Source organism: Eschscholzia californica, unplaced genomic scaffold, assembly GCF_041429995.1.
Source record: "Eschscholzia californica isolate CP2 unplaced genomic scaffold, dmEscCali1.0.p SCAF_3, whole genome shotgun sequence".
NCBI lineage: Eukaryota > Viridiplantae > Streptophyta > Magnoliopsida > Ranunculales > Papaveraceae > Eschscholzia > Eschscholzia californica.
In genome coordinates this window covers 49,706,830-49,727,758 of record NW_028238420.1, presented here as the reverse complement: position 1 = coordinate 49,727,758, position 20,929 = coordinate 49,706,830, and the positions used below count along the sequence as shown (strand labels likewise).

At 34.3% G+C, this 20,929-nt stretch overlaps 3 protein-coding genes and 1 pseudogene across 3 annotated transcripts; all 4 read right to left on the bottom strand.

Moving 5' to 3' along the window:
• Positions 1–306: 306 nt before the first annotated feature.
• Positions 307–1,148, bottom strand: LOC147551314 (putative glutaredoxin-C14). Its single transcript, XM_086669141.1, has one exon. The coding sequence runs from the start codon at positions 979–981 to the stop codon at positions 673–675; it is 309 nt and encodes a 102-aa protein (XP_086525267.1). The 5' UTR covers positions 982–1,148; the 3' UTR covers positions 307–672.
• A 7,134-nt stretch (positions 1,149–8,282) lies between these two features.
• LOC147551313 (monothiol glutaredoxin-S9 pseudogene) lies at positions 8,283–8,939 on the bottom strand (annotated as a pseudogene).
• Positions 8,940–10,532: 1,593 nt separating this feature from the next.
• Positions 10,533–11,284, bottom strand: LOC147551312 (glutaredoxin-C1-like). Its single transcript, XM_086666725.1, has one exon. The coding sequence runs from the start codon at positions 11,234–11,236 to the stop codon at positions 10,736–10,738; it is 501 nt and encodes a 166-aa protein (XP_086522851.1). The 5' UTR covers positions 11,237–11,284; the 3' UTR covers positions 10,533–10,735.
• A 1,180-nt stretch (positions 11,285–12,464) lies between these two features.
• LOC147551311 (Spc97 / Spc98 family of spindle pole body (SBP) component) lies at positions 12,465–18,092 on the bottom strand. The gene is made up of 21 exons (XM_086666724.1): positions 17,742–18,092; positions 17,542–17,600; positions 17,205–17,250; positions 16,976–17,110; positions 16,550–16,681; positions 16,197–16,280; positions 16,007–16,105; positions 15,786–15,877; positions 15,563–15,635; positions 15,326–15,478; positions 15,085–15,204; positions 14,927–14,980; positions 14,667–14,750; positions 14,478–14,552; positions 14,230–14,358; positions 13,998–14,123; positions 13,799–13,906; positions 13,565–13,627; positions 13,328–13,402; positions 12,823–13,019; positions 12,465–12,748 (listed from the first exon to the last, which is right to left on the bottom strand). The coding sequence occupies exons 1-21, from the start codon at positions 17,814–17,816 to the stop codon at positions 12,622–12,624; spliced, it is 2,106 nt and encodes a 701-aa protein (XP_086522850.1). The 5' UTR covers positions 17,817–18,092; the 3' UTR covers positions 12,465–12,621.
• Positions 18,093–20,929: the final 2,837 nt, after the last annotated feature.

Genomic DNA, 20,929 nt, shown 5'->3' with positions numbered 1-20,929 from the left:
TCAATCTGCATACGTGACTTCATATGTGTAAACTACATATATAATCTTAATGTTAATCAGGATATTAATACTTTGGTTTCATTATATTCGAGAGTTTGATTTAACAAATTATGGTGTTTAATTTCCCAGAAATATTTATATATATACTCCATTAATTAAGAGAAATTAAGCAAATAAACATGCTCTAATTAATAGTTATTCATTTGAAAAACCTTACAAACAAAAGAAATAGAATACAATTTCAACAAATATTATATAAAAATTAAAATACTTTATTAAGAAGTGAATAAGGTCGAGTAACATGGATATCACAACCAAGGTTCAATCGATGAAATCTCGTCTCACATTGGTAACATTTATTATTAATAAATTCAGTCTTATACCTGACTGAACTAACAAAACACATGGATATTAATATCACAACCAGGATGTAAAACCTAGTATTATTTTACCATTCTCTAATTAAACATATGTGAGAATAACCAAGTATGTCCAATACTCAAATCTATATATAGAACCAGCCTGACTAATGAGTGGCATCTACACACTGAGCTGTTAGGGTGATTTTTCGCGAACAAGACGCGCATTATTGATATATAAAGTCTGCAGAAAAAATATGAAATAAAGATAGAATCGACTTTGTTCTTTCTTCATAAATATAAGAAGATTTCTCTAGAGCCACATAGCACCCGCTCGTCTAAGAAGCGGTATGAGAGTGCCATTGAGGTGAAGAGCCATGACTTCGTTGGTACCACCTATAAGCTCACGACCGATAAATACACAAGGAACGGTGGGTTTACGCCCTAATGCCATTAGCACCCTCTCAAGGTCGCTTCCTCTTGGATCTTGGTCAAGTTCATGAACCACAGGGCTAACCCCAAGTTCATTAAACAAGGTCTTGATAGTATGACACATGCAACATGATGTCTTGCTAAAAATCACAACTGCATGTTGTGATGACAAAGTCCTTATCATCTCCATGTTTTCAACTTCGAAAGTGAAAATATAATATATCAGAAGAAAATTGTTCGATAATTTTGTTACGTGCCTCAAGTGTCGAATAAGATGAAATATCTTTGAAGTACGAAATGAAGAAAGATGGTGAGATTTGAAGATGAGTTATGAAAACAAAGAATGCTTTGGAGTGATATGGAGCTTTGGCTATCAAAGTGAGCTATTTATAGAGAGAAGGGGGAGGGTGAATTTTGTAAATTCCTGCTTTATTTTAAAGAAATCAATAAAGTTAATTAAAAGGAAAAAAGAAACAAAAATAAAAGAGAATTTATCCAGCTGTCAATTTTCAGGGGATTCCAAAATGACCCATCATCATTTGGTTGATGGTGACATTATTTTGTCACATTAGTATGTGGAATAAATAGAGATATTTTTTTTGATGAAATTATAATAAATAGAGATATGGGTTATATAACATCTTATTCTAATTTAAAAGTATTGCCTTTTCAGAAAAGTAATATGTTTCTAGGCATATTGGATATTTTTAAGTGATGGTTATATAAGAAGAAGAATAGGTCGTACAACGAATAGCAGGAGCATAAAGAGATATTCAACTCGGAGTTGATACCATATTGGCGAACAACTTTATGAGCACACAATGTTCCGCTACTAATTTCCATCTCTCAAAAAAAAATACTAAATTGGTTGACGGACAAGTGTTATAGCTTTATATTCGTCTTGACTAATATTAGTCGGGTATGTTATTTAAGTGATAGTATCAAACACAACAAACTTCGTGCTATATTACTGGAAAGAAGAACTAATAAAATATGTTCAAATTCATTAAAGGTGTGTGGTCTAGAATCAACTGGGCATGGTTTCTGCAAACCTTAATCAAATTCTTATGAAAAAAAGTCTTTTCACTTAAATTTTCAATAAGAACACTATTTTATGTAATATCCAAACTAGTAGCTAGGAATGAACTTGTTTTCTGAGTCAAATTATCACTTTTAGCCAGTTTAGCGATTGGTGAAGATAAACATAACTATATTTTGTTAGTTAATTTGTCAAAAAATACATAAAGGAGAAAGAGAAAAAGAGAAAGTGATGGAAAGAATATATGAGGGGATAGAGGGTGTCAATTTGTAAAGAAAACGTTAAAAAAGAGAAGAGACATGGATATATATGATAAGTGGGAAGTGGTACTATTACCATCCATAAATATGCTCCTTGCTGGTTCCCATCCAAATCATCACATCATACACACCCCTTGTTGATACCTAGTGATCTATCTAGATCATCTCTCACTTTCGCACCAACAATATTGTTTTTACTATATTGGTTGGAACTGATTGAAACAATGACATTTATATGTGTTCGAATGACACACTAATTTTAATATTATTTTAGAGTCTATTGTATCTAATTCTTCTTGAAAATCAGCTTACAAGAAGCAAATTATCTGCAACACGTACAATTGACTCGTTTTTATGCAGAATAGTTTGTTGACAGATTTAAAATTAACTGATAACAGTTAACTAAAGATACTCACTCATAAAGCATTTTTTTGTAAAGGAATTCAAGCTAAGATGGAAAGTCATTATTTAGTGTTTTCAACGGCAATATTTAAGTATAATATATATATATAAGTATAATATTATATATATATATAATACTTAAATATCAAAGATACCTGAGCTTATACCAATTTAATATATATATATTATTCGATTTAAATATTATACATATTTAATATTAAGTATATATATAAGTTAGTATATATATATATAATATTCAATTTAAATATTTAAGTATAATATTATTTATATATTTAATATTTAAGTATATATAATATTCAATTTAAATATTTAAGTATTATATATATATATATATATATATTTAAATTGGTATAAGCTCAGGTATCTTTGATACCAAATAGAAGTGATAGTTTGTTCTTAAATTAAACAACACTAAGTGATGTCGAAGAATATGAAAATTAGGAGTGGATTATCCATTAAGGATCACATTTCTTGGGTTCTTCTGATAAGATTAATTCCACCATGTTTTAAGAAAAGACTCTATGAAGCAACATGTGATGAAAATATTTGTAAGGATTTGCCGACTTTAAAGTACGTACAACTTTATATGCTTTATTTTCGACCTTTTCTAGCTGTTACGTTAATAAATCTATAAACACAAGATATCCTATTTTTTCATAAAACTATTAAAAAATTCGTATACATGGCAAGTTTGTAGCCATCAAATCACTCTTACATGTAAAACAATACCGTCGTATACATGTCATTATACAGATCATTCACCGAAAAGAAATCATATAGTTATGTAGAATTAAATGAAATTCGGCTGTGAAATACTTTTATAATTTGTATGTACCTTCAAATTGCAAAGAAAAGATGCGAACAACTGACCAAATAGTTGTCTCGTCAACTTTTTTGTGAAAGATTTTATCTTTTGGAAAGGTCACCACGTTTATTTAAATGGCCCAAACAGGAACAGAGAGGCCAACTAAATACATTTATAGACGTGCTTGTGAATGCTAGAGACTATACTTTATTACGATCAATTGGGCGGAACTCCATTTTGAGAGATTTGGAAAAGCACAATCTTGTTGAAGGTCAAAGAATGGAGAAAAGAAAAGATGCACTACTTATCACTTATCACTTTATCAGTATGGTGATATAACCACTTTTTCTTTCACTAGATTATATTCCATCTTTCAACTTTAAAATTTCAAATCTTCCAAAGAAAGAGGGGGGAAATTAGTCGGTTTAAGCTTGTTGAAAAATTTATGGGCACAGCATCTTCCATATTTGTTTTTTAATAGCCTTAATTCCATGGAAAATAGATGAGTTATAAACTAGAGTTTTGAAGATGAGTTTGTGTTCTCTCATAAAATACTTATTTATACTAAATGGGGTGAGGAGGGTATTGGTTTGATTGCATTTTTTAGAATGAGAAATTTTACAATAAGAATAATTTTCTCTTAAATTTTACAATAAGAAGGTGGGTATCACATTTTTTTTGTTGGAGATATCAGTCCATATCATATAACAATCGTTAAAGCAGTAAAATATTTATGACACATTATAACAAGCCAGTGCTTGCAACAAAAAAAAGAGGCAGTGCCTTTCGTTAGATGATCGTTGTTATAAGCGCACTAGCTCGTGGCCTGTTATATAATGGATGCGAACACGCCACGGGAATAATTATATTTGCTTCAATTTTCATATTAGCAATGGTAGGCATACAAAATGTTGCTAATAGCTTCCTATTTTCAACAGTAGGGCTCTCGGTTGTCGCTAAATATGAGTACACGATAACATTTTCGAAATAATACCATCTGTTTAGGGTGAATTTTAGGTATAAAAACAGTTACTTAATTTCAACTGTGGTTATTGGGTGATACTTTTGGCAACACTTTTACTTTACCCATACCATGACTGCTTTTGTGACAGTTAAAAAATGGTGCGTAAAGTTAAGTTTTTTAATTGTCCCTAGCGAACTTGGAGAGATAAGTGAAAATATATGAAGATAGTGATTGCTTTGTGCAGAAAATTAAAATGGAAAACCTAAATTGGTATTTGATATCTTTTACCATAATGACATTATAGTCACCGGGCACTCGGGCAGTAGTTGTTTAGCCGCTACTGTTTCAGGACAGTCTTCTACGATGTACGCATTTTTTCCTTTTCTATATGAACTAAATTTGGTTAAGAAGTACTTGTGATGATTTTATGTCATGGTTGTTATCCTTATAAGAAAATCAAGATTTTATCGTATGGTGTGTGATTTAAAAGGTAGATTAAGATGGAGTATTAATTATCATCATGTATTATTCTTTCCTTAACACATAGGATTGAATACTATATAGAAATAGTATTTGATTCATAACCATCAAATTATAACACATAATCAAGCAATTACTATCAGGATCTTGAGTCTTATTAACCTTAACAAGCGAAACTCGACTCTCTAATTACTGTGAATATGAAAACTGCAGCTTTTCTACTCAGTTTGTAGAGGGCTAGCTAGACATGAAAAATACTAAGAACTCATAGATCTTATGCTACTTAATTTGTTTATTTACATATACATGTTCTTTTCGGTTAAGCGAGTGGAGAAGTAAAGACAATTCTCTATATGGAACATTAATGGAAAGAATTGATCTATCAAATTTTAAGTCTACTTTAATTTTAGTTGTATTTACCCAATTTGAGTTGTGACATTTACAGCTTGAACAGCAACGAGTTCAGAGTTCGAACAAGAATATGATGCAATGTGATAGTTTGAACAAACCAGATCAAATTCAAAGACTAATGACAATTCGATGGTTGAGAAGGTCTAGTATTTCGATGAAAGTACAAGAGAACGAAATTTTGCAAGAGCTTTGAAGCTTTAATGTTGCAAGGACTAGGGTAGGCTGTTATAATTATTGAACCGGCTATATGATTCTATAGGTCGGAAATTACCCCACACAAGCATTGATTAGTTCGAATATGCTCAGAGATTCATGAAAAAATGGTAAGTAATTCGTATACCATACGTAGTTTTAACGGACAAAATGCAACGAAGAAAAATAGTTGGTTAGCTAGACTTGAACAAATTTCGACATGAATATTAATTCGGCTGTCATGTCTTTGTCCTCAACAAAGTGCAAAAAGTACTAACGAATTTGGAGTTACTGATTTTTAATAACAGATTCATGTTCGGAATCCTAACTCTCAGCAGTTACGGATATTGTCGTTGCTGTTGCCACTCAGCCCCAAGCTCAATGGGTACAGGGTTTTGTTCTTCATAGAGGATCTACAAGCACAACAAAAGAGGACTACACACTTGCCAATCTTAACCTAGCTCGTGCCTATAGTCTAGGCTCCAGAGTCCAGTCGCTCCACTAAGCTATGTGAGACTGTTACATCCACACGCACGCACAGGGAGTTACATACTTGCATTCATCACTTATTTAGTTTTACTCGAAAAACTTTAGCACTTGTCTAAGGAGTATAAGAATGTAATTGCAATGCCATCAAAGGAAATGGACATTTGGTATTAACTATTAACAAGTGGTAGTTTAAGGTTAATACATAGTTACATAATACAAGTGCCATATCGATATCGTATATTCGATATTTCACATTGTATTAAAGCTTGATTTACAGTTATTCTATTACTAAAGCCACGTAGCTGCTGCTTCTTTGAGCATTCGCACAAGAGACCCATTAAAGGTGGAGAGACATAACTGTACGTGCTGGTTGAACGTAACTGTAACGGTGGACCACTAATGAACATGAACTCTTAGTGAATATCACTTCCTGCATGCATTCTGTGAAGCTATAAGTGCAAGGTGAGGCTTAGTTTTACAGTCAAGGCCTTTTTGGTGGACTCATGGTCTCATGGAGCCTTCTCTAAGAACAAAACCTTGTATATGTAGGGCTTGACCAGAGGTGGCAAAAGGAAAGACAATGGGTCGTCACATCAATAATCCTATAAAACTATAAGTGCATGAGAAGTGAGAACAAGGTGGAAGAGATATAAGTTAGACACAAGAAATGGATACTTAGGAACCGCCATTGCTTTCGCTCTATGGTGGGCATCGTGGAAGGAGCCATAAGGATATTCAAAGATAGTTTCAGTTCGATTAAGCGAATAATTATAGAAGTGAAGACACTAATCTATTCTTGGGCTTTGCCAACTAAAATTTTCATAGGGGTACCTTTCTCAGTCTTCTTGTTTTCGTGGGAGTCGATGTTATCTAAATATGTAAGTTCGACACTTTGAGTGCTCTATTGGCACATTAATCAATATATTACCTCTTTCTCAAATAAAAAAGTGAGAATGAAGTTCCGAAACACTTCTATATATCTGTAAGCAGTGAAAAGAAGGTTCTCTTTGGTTCAAAAGAGATTGAAATTGACACTTTACATACAAACAAGTTATGATATTCTTGGACCATTTCGTATTCTCGCTGTGTAGAATTGTTCGATTCTACAATTACCGAACCCACTTAACGATTCCATAGTTGGAAATTCCTCGACAAAAATGAAACCAGAATGACAACATTCCCTTTGCATTGGGCAGGCTCCGTCTGTAATAGACATGATATTCTAAAAGTGCCATTTGATATTTTTCGGATTGTATTTGAGCTAGATTTCCAGTTAGTTTGGTAGTATTGGAGCCACATTAGTCCTGCTTCTTTGAGCATTGGCTCAAGAGACCCATTTTGGTGAAAAGACATAACTATGTTGGTTGAATCTAACTGTAATAATCGACCGCCTATGAACACGACAGGGACCAAAGGGTTGAACCCTATCCCAAGAAGTGGTCTCTCCATTTTCTTTCCTCCATCAAGTTCATAAATAGCAGGACTAACACCAAGATCATAAAATAGTCTTTCGATAGAACGTCATATATAGCATGAACTCTTAGAGTCTTACTAAGCATCATGACAACATTCTGTGAAGCTAACCTCATTATTCTATCCATTTACACTTCAACGAACGAACAAATTAACTCAAAGAAAGCCTAGATTTGTGTGGACTTCAATCTAAGAAGTATCAAAGTAAGACTTCAATGTGATCGATCAAAATGAACTCTTTAAAGTATAAAACAAACTAACCCGTCCTTCATAAGTATGTTTTCGAGGAAAGTTGGGCCCAACCCACGGGCTCTAAGCCTCTAACAAGGATAACCGTTAGTTCATTATTTGTTTTACGTCTAGGATGAACTCTATGCTTTCATTTTCATAGAAAAAGTAGATGGAAACTTATAACCTCTCAACTTTCAATAGTGCTTTGGCATCAAATTTGGAAAGTTGAAGATTATGCTTAAGCTTTTTACCTTTTTGGATAGAAAGCAATTTTGACAGTATTGCCACAATAAAGTTCTCATATGTGATTCCCCAATGTTCATTGATCAGACTTTGATTTATGTCTATTTGGGTAAGAAAATCAACAATTAAAATCTACTTAGTTACTTTGGTTCATTGACATTGATAAACGGGCAAGTTCGGTCATGGAAGCAGAAGATTGTTCAGTTTCTAGTTGGAGGGGAAAGAGTAGATCACCATAATTCTAACTTTTCTTGTTCGAATCTTTCCATGTTTGGGGTTAGAGATCAAAACTCTATGTTTATTTATACATACATAACGAAAAATGACTTTTGGGTTATGAGAAGAACAAGGAGAAAGGGATACCGAATCGAAGGTGGATATTCTTTTTCACTAGCAACTTGCTTTCCCTTAGACTGAAAATCGTTCTAGTCACTAAAGCTAGATCGATGATTTCTTGTTTAAATGGTGAAGTTGGATTCAATTTGGAGAACAAGTATTTATCATTATAACGATAACAATTAGTAAACTACAACCTTCATTTATCAATGAAAAATAAGCCGAAAAGAAGAGAAGAAAAAGAAACTAAGGTAACTCATAAGAGTATGTAAAAGCACACAAATACTAATAAAAGCCTAATTCCAAGCTTATTCTTATAGTACTACTATTATGGTATAAGACCGATTAAAAGTACTGATCAAGGTATAGCTTGATATGGTTTAAGTAATGGAAGCAAAGATCCGGCGAGATGGAGAGTCATAACATCACTTGTGGAACCAACAAACTCACCACCAACGAACACGGCTGGAACGGGTGGGTCACATCCCATTATCATAAGTGTCTTCTCCATTTCTATTCCTTCAGGATCATGGTCAAGCTCATGAACCAATGGGTTCACCCCGAGCTCGTAAAATAGAATCTTGACTGCATAACACATGCAACATGAACTCTTACTAAAGATCACTACTCCATTCTTTGATGCTTCTCTCAATATAGCTTCCATTTTGATGGGTATAGTAATAAACTGTAAGACCTTCTACTAAATGAAAATTCAAGGTAAAATTGAGTAAAATGTTAAACCAGTCAGACCAAATTCGAGGATAAAATATGATTCAATGATTGAGAAATTAAAATATATATGAGAGAAGAAAGGAACGAAGTTGTTTTTCGAGCTAGCTGTTGTGAGGAATTGAGAGCTCTGTTCGTGATATTTATAGCAAAAATGGCAGGTAAGACCAGACTAGTATGTTTAATCAAACAAAAGAGGATACAAGAGAATGTGCTCCAAACAGATCCTCAAGGACCAACAAGTTGGTGTATTCTCTTTGACATTCTCTTTAGCTAGTCCTTTCAATGCAAAAATTAGCTAAAACAACTACACGATGTAAAATCGTTTAATAAACCAATTAGCTAGTTTCTTCTTCTTGTTTCTTTTTTTTAGAATACTTTTGATTATGAGGAGATTAAAATAGGGAATTTAACCCTTCGAATTGGTGACAGGACAAACTAAAGTTTCACATAGATGTGCAAACACCATCCCTAAGATTACATCAAAATCAGAAAATTCTCAAAGGGTCTTTTAAAATTATGTGTACAATTGAGATATGTTACAAGTAGTAGAAAACAAGCTTCGGGTTGGGTCTGACTCGGCGCTCCTATTTCAGTTCCATTCACTTTCTTAGTCTAATTGTTTCCTAAGATTGTTATGAGATCGAATCGAATATTAGTAAATGATATACATACTATAGTGTAACAATGAAAATATGTTGTGGGAAGGCCTATTCTGCAATTCTTATACCCTTGGTTAAGGTAGAATATCACTCTGCAACTAAATGTTTGTGTATGTGTAATGTGTGTGTATATACTAATGTTGGCATTATTTGTCGGGTGCCCAATATCGAAGTCTTTGGGTAGGCTCCATATTACTTTCTCAACCACATCGAAAATTCCACACAGTGCAGATAATGAAAAATAGACCTAAATATATATGACACAGACCAAACATATTTGAATGAAGATAAACAAAACATAATGGGTGTATTTCTAGTATTGGTTGATTAATATCTCTATAGCTTTATCATTCATCACCAAATATATAAGAACATGTCCTACCTCCCTTTTTCTAGACAAAAGTGGTTATAGGAGCTCTTAAAAATGGCATCACCAACAATAAAAAGCTCACTAGTTTTTCCTCCTTTTACGCTTTTTCGATATGGAAGAATACATTTGAAATGAAAAAGAAGAAGTAGAATAGTTAAAGTACCACTTTTTTTTTCTTATACTTAAAACTATAAGCTTGAAACAAGTTAGAATTGCTTCATAAATTATCATGGATTTTACCCAAAAGAAAACTAGATGATCATATATTATCATGGTTATATAGAGTGCCCCGTTTTCGTGGTTTTGGGTCATTTGATGGGGCATGTTTTATTTGTTATACCCAGAAAAACAACACAAAAATTAGAAAAAAATAAAATTAGTATTACTAATCTAACGATGTTCATTAAAGTTTAGAACATCAACAATGTATAATAGTACAAGCACCTAAAGCAGATGATTAGAAGGGATACTAATATCGATCGTGAGCAGGTTGTGGTAAAGCGAAAGCTTTCTAAAATACCTCTTTCTTCTCATCCTAAATAGTATATAATTTTGATATCTAAATCTAAGCCATCATTCACCAAAATCAGCTCAAAATTAAAAGCAAAATGGAGGCGTGATTTAAAGCATTAAGTACATATAAAAAGTATGATTTTATTAACAAAATATCACACAAAAGTAGTGTGTATATCAAAACATTACAGACTCCATTGAGTGATTTCATGTTATTGGATGAGAAAGAGAGAGAGACCTAGAAAGGCAAGAGAGAGTCTTTAGAGCAAATTAGCTTAAGATGGCTCTAACATTGTATTAGAGCTTAATTTAGTAGTGTTATTACTAAAGCCATATAGCTCCTGCTTCTTTGAGCATAGGAACAAGGTACCCATTGAGATGAAGAGACATAACAGTACTAGTTGAGTCTAACCGTAAAAGCCGGCCACCGATGAAGACAGCCGGAACGGTAGGACTAAACCCTAACCCTAAAAGTGCTCTCTCCATTTCTCTTCCCTTAGGATCTTCATCAAGTTCATAAATAGCAGGACTAACACCAAGATCATAAAATAGTCTCTTGATTGCATGGCACATGCAACAACTACTTTTACTAAAGATCACCACAGCTTTCTGTGAAGCCAATTTCATTACTCTATCCATCCGAACTTCGATGTATAAATAGAAGTAAAACTCACTCGAAAAAAGCCGAAAAGTTGTAAATTTTGAGTGTGTTGAGAGTGTGAAATGAGAAAAAAAGTGGACCAATATCAAATATATGTGATTAAGATATGAGTTTTGAGGATTGAATACAAGAGAGGTTGAGAGTGATTGGATGAAAATGAACATCTTCCAATCTCTTATTTATATACATATAAGTTAAGGGACTAAGGGCCTAAGGGTGAGGTGAGATTTCATATTTTTTAGTACAAAATATCATAAAGTTGGATAATATTCCTTTTTAGATATTTGGGTGGATGCTCAGATCATTAGATATCTATGAAATTATTCATCTGGTCATGAATCTTACTGAAATGTTAGTGTTTAATCCTTTATTTGGTTAAAAGATTAGAGTAAATGGAGATAAGAGAATATATGATTCTTCAATAATTTAATTTTGATTAGTCTAGTTAATTAGTTTAAGTAAGTTAGTGCTTTGAAGATTCCATAATTTACATGCAATTCAGGTGAACGTAAATAAATGTACTTGATGATATTGAAAATCACGTAGTGAGTTGGTTGTGATTTAGAACTTATTCTTTTCATGACCCATCTTAACTGAGACACGAGAACTTATATCGATACATGAGACAAACACTCTCATAATTTCTATGTTATCACATCAATAGGAATCTTAGTATATAAGATAAGAAATTTTCACATGAAAATATAAGAAATATGAAAGTGGGGTAGTGAATATTGCCATATTGAGAGGACAAGTTGGAAGGGGGAGGAAAAGAATGTCAACTTTGGATAGAGAGAGAGAAAGTGAGGTAGACACGAATCAAATGCCACAGTTGACAAGGAGGAAGTGATTATATAAAATATAATCAAGTATACCTCTCTCTCTCTCTCTCTCTCTCTAAGTTGATAAAATTCTCTATAATCTTGTAGTGTACCTCTTGAATGTCAGCAAACTTTATTATAAAGAACCTTCATGAAGTGAAGAAGAAGAAAAGGTCATTCATGCATATATAGATTCTGCAACGTGTTGGTCAGACACCCATCATGGCTCTAGATATGCCCTAACAGTCACTCAATATTGATCTATTACTTCCATTAAAACCTAATTAGAGGAACCTAGACTTTTATTTAGATGGAAATAAACTGATTTATAGTATCTAAATAGTTTACGATCAATCGACCCACACACACACGTGTAACTCGTGACCAAAGTGTGTAGACCGAGTCGATCCTATGCCAAGTCCATGTCAGAGTACTTGTTTGGAAGTAAGCTTTTCCCGAGTCATGAAACGAGTAGATGGTACATTGTGGGTCTTGACCAGAAACTTCTGAAATGGGGTGCCAGCCCAGTAGGGTGGCTGACAATCTTGGTCCTTTCGAGTGGTCGTGTCGATTGCCAAACCAATATACATATATTTAATTGTGGGACAAACTAGCATCATTGATACAAAAATTTCAGAGTTACAAGGCAAGCAAGGAAAGAAAAAGTAACAATCACAATCAGTTTACACAATATATTGAACATATAGCTAAGCGGAAACAATACTGACTTACTGATCCTTTCCGACACCGAGAATCCACTGAGCAAGATGAGTCAAATAAGGCTCTGCTTGTGAGTTTTTGCTTAATATGGGTCCTAAACTTTGAAGCTCTGTGTTAAATTCCCGCTCGAACTGCCTGCAATTTTTTACATAAATTAAACGACAATATGGAATAGACAACTTGACTGCTGTTTGATATAGCTAGCTTACAGAAGAGATTCGGTCGCTGTTGTCGAATCCTCAGCTGTTAATTTGAATGCCTTCACTTTGTTTCTTGATCTCCAGGTTTTCGATTTGTCTGGACCAATTGATGACGCCTCTGGTTTGGGAAGGTAGATTGAAGATGAAATCAACCATTGAGTTGCAGCTGCATAGTTAAGGCATATAGATTTCAGCTTCTCCACCTTCTGAAATTCGGAAAAAAAAATCTACCATGATCAGAACTATAAATGAAAATAACCAGGACTGGTTATACTTTATTGGGCCTTTAGGATGAATAAATGATTACATGTGAACTCATACGAATAAGAAAACTTAGAAAACATTCCAATATTAAGGCGCTCTTGAAATATGGTGAAAAGCTGCAAATGCAAACATTCACTTCCTGAACATCATTTCCAAACACATGATGAGCAGCGAATCTTTGCACTTGTGAGTTTTTACGGCATACCAAGCAGACCCTAAACCACTAATAATTGAAATCGACAGATCTAACCTTTAGAAGTTCAGGCAAAAGAAGCAAGCATTCTTTTAGACACTTCTGAAGGAAAAAATCATGGTACTGGATAACCTGCAAGAGACACCATGGATAAGAAACATTAAACACTTTATCCTATCTCCGCGTATCTTGTTCATAAAACTACGCAAACTGCCATCGTCATGCTCGTTCACTTTTTCTAGATCAAAGAATCAAGTTTGTACATGGAAAGAAAGTAAGGAAATAACACCAAACCTCATCTATGCTCTTTGCAGTTTGAAGTCTGCCATGCATCACATGTGAATTTGGTTCAAGGACCTGATAACAAGAGATTGTCAAGTAACAATTCGACCAGAAGAAAATCAACACTGCAAAATCAATGGATTTTTATTTTATGAATGAATAGCTAGTTTCATTCCCAAACATGTGGTGTTGTGGCTCGTAAAGATGGCAGAAAAGAGAGATGGCGAGAGAACAAAAAGGGCTGACCTCGAATGTCAGATAATGCAGAAGGCTATTAATAAACTTAAGCATGCTGCGACAAAGCAATGATGATCGAGAGATAATAGTTCCACGAGTGTTAACTGCACGGATTCCCTATAAAAATAATGCAAATTAATGGAAGTCGGAAAAGAAGAAGACAGAAAAGCAGTGTTATGAGTTATCCCATTAAGCTAAACAACCATACTTGGTGTACTTGCCATGCTCCACAAAGCTGACGGTTTACATGTTTACAATGGAAAAGGAAGCGGAAAATCAACTGATATTTTGTTAACGCTTTCCTCGAAATCACCAGAGACAATGGCCACCGAACCTTCCATGAACACAAAATTTAGAAACAAATCAACAGAATGGCCATAACCCACAACAAAATAGATAACAGGATGACATCATGACAATGTAGCAGTTCCAAGACAAACCTTGTAACTCAAAGAGAACGTTTCTAGACCAGTAATTGTTATCGGCTCTTCCAGGTCGTCACTATCAGAAATTGGCTTAACTCCAAGATCTTTGAGTGTGCCCAATCTTTTAAGCAATGATGATCTTTCCTGAAGAGTAGAGATTACATGAGATACCATATTATCATTTTAAAATTCAACTTTCCAGCTGATTGAACTGAAGCACATATACAGATATACTATCTAGAGAAGGATAATCAGATACTTACCACACAACATGTCAAGTCCTCATGGCAAGGATCTGCTGAAGCAGCAGTTGTACGCAAAGCAAGGTCCAAGAGAGACTACTTACACAAAAAAGGAATTAATTTTTTTTTTCTTGCATAGTTTCATGCAAAAGAATAGCACAAAAGCGAACCATTCTTAGCTCGAAAAAGGAAAAAGAAATTGAAGTCCACCTGAAGTTTCTCCACAGATATATCATCAAGCCTTTTAGCAAGCTCATCTCGAGCTATATCCATAAAATGAACTAGGAAATCACCCTGGAAACAGTACACAACTCATATTAAATGAACGTATAGATTTGCATACCTCAGAGTTTGGGCTTACATTCTGGAAGAATTATGGGAGGTCCAAGTTTAAGAATTTCGGGTTAACATAATTATAAAGCCCATAGTGGAAAAGTTTCTAATTTCACATTGTTTAATAGTAAAAATACCTGATCGAGAAGCAAATAGTGCTTTATAGACCTCAGCTTTCCCATGAGATCATACTGTACAAATAAACGAAAAATTCATCACTATCAACATACATAATCACAAAATACCGGCAGAAACTGTGCCTTTGAATAGTACTTGAAAAATATCTCGAGCACACCTTTTCCTTTATGAGATTCAAGAGCTCACCGCTAGCGAAATCATAAGCACCCTTGATGCACTCAAGGTAATGATGATTAGATTCAAAGCTCGTCAATTTTGAACTTTCTAATACAGGAACCTGCCAACGGTAATTACTTAATGAATAAAATGGTATCTTGAAGATCTAAAAAGATTGCAGCATAAAATTAAGTATATGATGCGTAAAACAATAGAAAGTAATATAAATAACTCTTATAAACCTGAACACTATGTCCACATTCTCTCATGACATTTAAATATTTTCCTGTTGTCAGAATAATCCCTGCAGCATTTGCGAGGAAACTAGGAATTTCATCCTTGAGACTATAACGGTGTTTCCAATACTTAGCATCATAATCTTGAGTAAGACTCTCCTGTCAAAGAGTAAATTATATGAGCACCTAAAATGAACACATAGGAAATTCTTACAAAGAGATGAATAGGATAATATCAAGTACCTTCTGGAGTGATTTGTTCTCAGCAATGAAAAACTCGCCATAAGGATCATTTATCACCCCCTCGTATACCCATCTAAATTGCAATTTATGTATTAATAACTCATTTTGTCACGAGGCAATGACACAAGTCATATCAATCTTTAACATTCTTGGAAAATGAAGACAGATAACCTCTTGTTAGTGGAAGTGACCAGACCATGATAATATTTTAATTTACTAATACCTTTCTAATATACCAAGATATGCAGAACTTGCACTTTGCATCATCTTCTCAAGCAACGACCTTACTGCTTGATCACCAGCCATGGCTTTAGCCTAGAAATAGCAATAGCCAATTAGTGTAAACAAGCTTCAAATGAGTGGAGAGAGTTCATCCACCAGAAGAGAAGTTGACAGTAGTATTAATTCTGAAATAAACCGAAGTAGGTATGGTGGATGTTTAACCTGGCTTTGCAAGAGGTTAAGAACTGCTGAACCTGTGAAATTATTTGCCGAAGCCTTTTGTATTACAGTTGAGAGAGCGTGCATTGAACCCATCATTGGCTGTAAAGCACAAAAGTTATTGGTTTCAACTACTATATTTGAAACTATTAGTTTACATTTCACATAGAAGGTAAAGCTCACAAACTCAAACCTGGCAAAAAAACCAGAACCCTTGAATGGATAGTCTTCCCAACCGAAATTGGTGTTCGAGCTGTGCAACCATGGCCTGGTAATCCTGATAAAGAACATATACGCTACTCAGTTATTATTTTGAAATTCTAGCGGAACACCCACTTGATTAATAGACTAAGTGTCGAATGGCATGTAAGTTCCCAAATGAAGTCTTGGAGGTCCGACACAAAAGGAAGACTTATTGGAAAAGAAAAGGCGAATTACTTGTATATGTGTTTCAATCTAAGCCGTTAACCCTTGCCTTTCAAAAAAAAAGTTTTTAAGTGTCACTAACATGAGTTAGTTAAATCACAACTGGGTTAGAAAACCTACAAGAAGGAGTGCCCTTAGTGCAGAAGCAAAGGCATGATTAACTAAGCCATTCTTGAATTGAGACCTCGACTCAACGAACTGATTAATCAACAAAAAGTCTTCGCACAAAGGGAAAATCCGCTTTGTAAGTTCCTGCAATATGACATATAGACATTAACAGCTTACACCAAAATAGTTTAGAGATTATGAAGATACAAATTTGACTCATATGCTTAAGATACTTCATAACATTCATTATCTTTAATTTCTTTTCTCCAAGTGAATTATCTGAAATTTTCCAATTGCTTTTCAATATAATTGTCTAGACATACAAATAATTAAGAAGTAGCTATTTTAGCTTCGAAAACTATTTGTTTACTTGCACAAGATCGAACATAAAGGAAATTTGTTTCAGAATATTATAAACCTTGTAATGGAGTTCCTAACCTGAAGTGCTAAATCCATAGAAGCGTCAACCGGGAATGTAACTTGGTTTTCATTCCCACGAACCCTTTTAATCGAAGTGTATCTTCCCTCAATTCCAACCAAAGCAGAAAGGAGATCATCGATAACTAAGAGCTCCTATTTCACATAAAAAAAAAAAAGAGAACATTTGTTGTTTCATCCAAAAGGGTTTTCCCCACAAAATGATTCAAATGAAAGGCAAAAGACACACCTGAACAGAAGCATGATAACATCCGATAGGATTATCCGATCCTGGGCTGTCCGAAAATTCCAAAGAGAAAATATCAATCAAATACAAACTACCAAATTTAAAGCGAAAAAAATAAAAGTAACATCTTTGGCGCTTAAACTTATGTCCTATGACAAAAATCAAAGCATAAAATGAATGAACACAAACTCAGAATCCATCAATGTGGTGTGTTTCCAACCTAATGGCTAGCCATTGTTGTTATACAAAATGGGGAGTAGTAAAAAAGTATGAAACTCCGTTTCACTTGAGCAGTATGAAAATCGAGATCAAACCCTCAATTAGTAATGTTGTTATATACCTAAACATGTGGGTAGAAACCCCTTTAGTTCCAGTTTGTTGAGAAGTAGTCCTAGTTTCCTGAAAATCAAAAACTCAATTCAAACACTTGGGAAAGATTAAATTTATCGTTTGAGGTTTTGAAATGTTGGATAATTCGAAGTAAATTAGAGAAATACAACTGATGTGGGTGAAAGAAGACTAGGGAAATAGAGAGAGAACCTGATGAAATCGACCGGTGAGAAAGGGTCGTTCGACATTCCATCGAGGAGTTGAAGGGCAAGCAATTGACTCCATTCTAGATGCCTCCCTCAGAACTTCTCTGGATCGCTTCGATTTTGTAGAGAGAGAGAGTTTAGAGATGGAGGTAAAGTTTATTTTTTCAGAAGTTCAATGGCGGGTTCTTCTTCCAATTTTCCAAAATAGGACCTCTTTACAGAATTACCCTTCTTTTTTATTCAATTTCCCTCCACCTCACTGGAACCCTCTGCGGTCTAGGGGTGGGAATCGGTCAGGTCGGTCTACCGCAAGCTTAACCTTCTCGGTCTAGTCTTAACCTTTTCAGTCCAGTCTAGATCAGGTATCAAAATCGTTTGACCATTTAAGTATTTGAGTCAGACCGGTCAAAATGAAATAACCCAGGTAAATGTTGCTCTCTTGTGTCTGACAAACTCATAGGTTGGTTGCTTACTTGCTTACAGACAAACTAAACAAACTAAATATGAATTACGAATAGATTTTTTTGTTTATGTACGTACTTAATTTTTACACACCCGATAACTTGTTTGTACCATTTTGCGCTTCAATCATTTACACGGATGTCACAGAAAGACGAGCAAAATGCAAGGTTAAGGTATATGCAACCTGACTCATAATCATAGCACTTATATCCTTTGTGCAAAGAGCTATATCCTAAGAGTGTGATAGATAGGGATAGCATAGAGAGCCAAAAGTTTTGGGGTAATAGTAGTCTGAGCTCTTATGAAAAAGCATGTCATAAGGTGATTTAATATCCAAGATGACAGTGGGTAGTCTATTAATAGTAAGTAGCAGCTGAAAAAGCATCAAACAAGAAATTCTTTGGTAAAGAAGTTTGAAAGAGAAGAGAGTTACCCATTTCAGTGACATGCATGTTCTTCCTTTTATCCTTGCCATTTTGCTTCCACTTTCATAAAGAAATGATTTGAATTCTCCTTTAGCAAGCCCAGGAGCACCATCACTCTGAATTTTTTTAATTTTAATAGAGAGAAGATTCTTGATGTAGATTGCCGCGAAAGCGTAAAAGTAATGGAATCCACCATTATAACAATAATAAAATACGTAAATAAACTGATAAAGTAAAGAACAAAACGATAAACCTGATTAATAATAAACTCGATTGATAATATTTTCTGATCTGAATAACAAAGACAAACCTGACTTCCTTTTATAGGAACTTAGACACTTCTAGATAGACTCAAACTAGGATTCCTAAATATCAAATATTCTCAAACATAGAAACTTCTAAACTCCAACCCTAATGGACTTGGCCATGAGGCCCTCTAACTAGTTTGGTCGTGAGGCCCATGTTGATGGTCTCCATCATACTCCCCGTCCGAGAACGAACTTGCCCTCAAGTGAGACTCAACAATGAGATCCTTAATTCCCACTTCGAGCGGACGATGCATTGGGTTCGAAGGGCACCCACTTGGACTAAATCACTAGATTCAATCCCAGATTGCAATGAATATCGCAATAACGATTGTAGAAAAGAGACTTCCAACAAATTGCGACATCTTCCGTCATCTTTTATTTTGATGAAGAAGACCACTAACACCACATAATATTTTATGGAAAAATCAACCTTGAATTTCTCCATCCACTTCATCACTCTCTCTATTTCTTCCCGTCTAAGAATAACTTGAATTATCTTCCCACGTTCATTCGTGAAGCGTATAAACTAAAACTATATCATGAGTTGTCGTGTGAAAAACTCGAAGGAACAATTTATCGAACATGTGGCGGACATCAACGTCGACACCAATCTCTTTCATAAGATCATATGCCTTTGTAATTATCATCGAACGACAGAAGAGATCGATAACAAAAGAGCAATGCTCTTCAGCTAACTCAACTATGTAGTTATCTTTCTTAGCCATGAAAATCTCTAAGCCCTTCGCGACAAAACCACCCGTTCGAACAATATTATGAACACTGTTTTTAGCCGCCATCTTAGAAATTCTCAAACACTTCTCAAGTGGCTCCATACACTTCCAAAAGAGATCCATGGTCAATTCCTTTTATAGGAACTTAGACACTTCTAGATAGACTCAAACTAGGATTCCTAAATATCAAAGATACTCAAACATAGAAACTTCTAAACTCCAACCCTAATGGACTTGGTCATGAGGCCCTCTAACTAGTTCGGCCGTGAGGCCCATGTTGATGGTCTCCATCAATTCTCTTTAGAAGTTTTGAAATGTTTAAAACATTTTAAACTTTAAGACCTTGATGTTAATCGGTATCAGAATACAATTTTTATTCAATTTGATACCATGATACCATGAAATCTGATACCATTAATGGTATCAGATTGTTCTTGTCTCTAGTATCAGATTGAATAATATGATACATGATACAATTTTATTCAATCCTCTAAACTCTCGTACCTTCAAAAAACTCAATGACTCTATGATTCTCTTTGATTTTTATTCAATCTTTCAAAAAAGTACTGATCTCTATTTATAGTTGATCAATACAAGGGTTTAGAAGTTTGTTATAGAGAGAGAGAGGGTGAGATCGTTTTAGTGAGAGAAAATAACATATTTCTAATCAAGATTTAAGTCTGTTATTAACTAAAATAACTAAGGGTCTGTTTGATGCGCGAGAAAATATATAGGTAAGAAAACGACTTTCTTTCCCATTAGAAAGAAAAATGATTTCTTATCTCAGAGTCAAATTTTAGGTGTTTGATAAGAAGGTGAGAAAAAGAATGCCTTTAGACAAATGTCTATCAATTGGGCCTTTAACCAATATATAGATGTTAGGGATTTGAGGGGCGCCTTTAGAATTTAAGGGGTGCCTTTAGACAAATGTTTATTAATTAGGTTTTATTTATTAATTGAGCTTTTAACCAATATATAAATGTTAGGCGGTTATGGAGTGTCTTTAGAATTTAACGAGGTGCCTTTAGAATTTAAGCTTATTTATTAATTCGATTTTATTTATTAATTGGACAGAGATGAACAGAGAGAGTTACGGTAGGAGAGAAATAAAGAGAGAAAGTTATGGGAGGAGAGAGTTATGGGAAGAGGGAGAGTGTGAGAAATCAACTTTCCCATCTAAAAGGTGGGAACAAAATTAAACCATTTGCACATTTTTTTTGCTTAGGAAATCGATTTTCTTACCCAAAGTGGCCAACCAAACAGCGG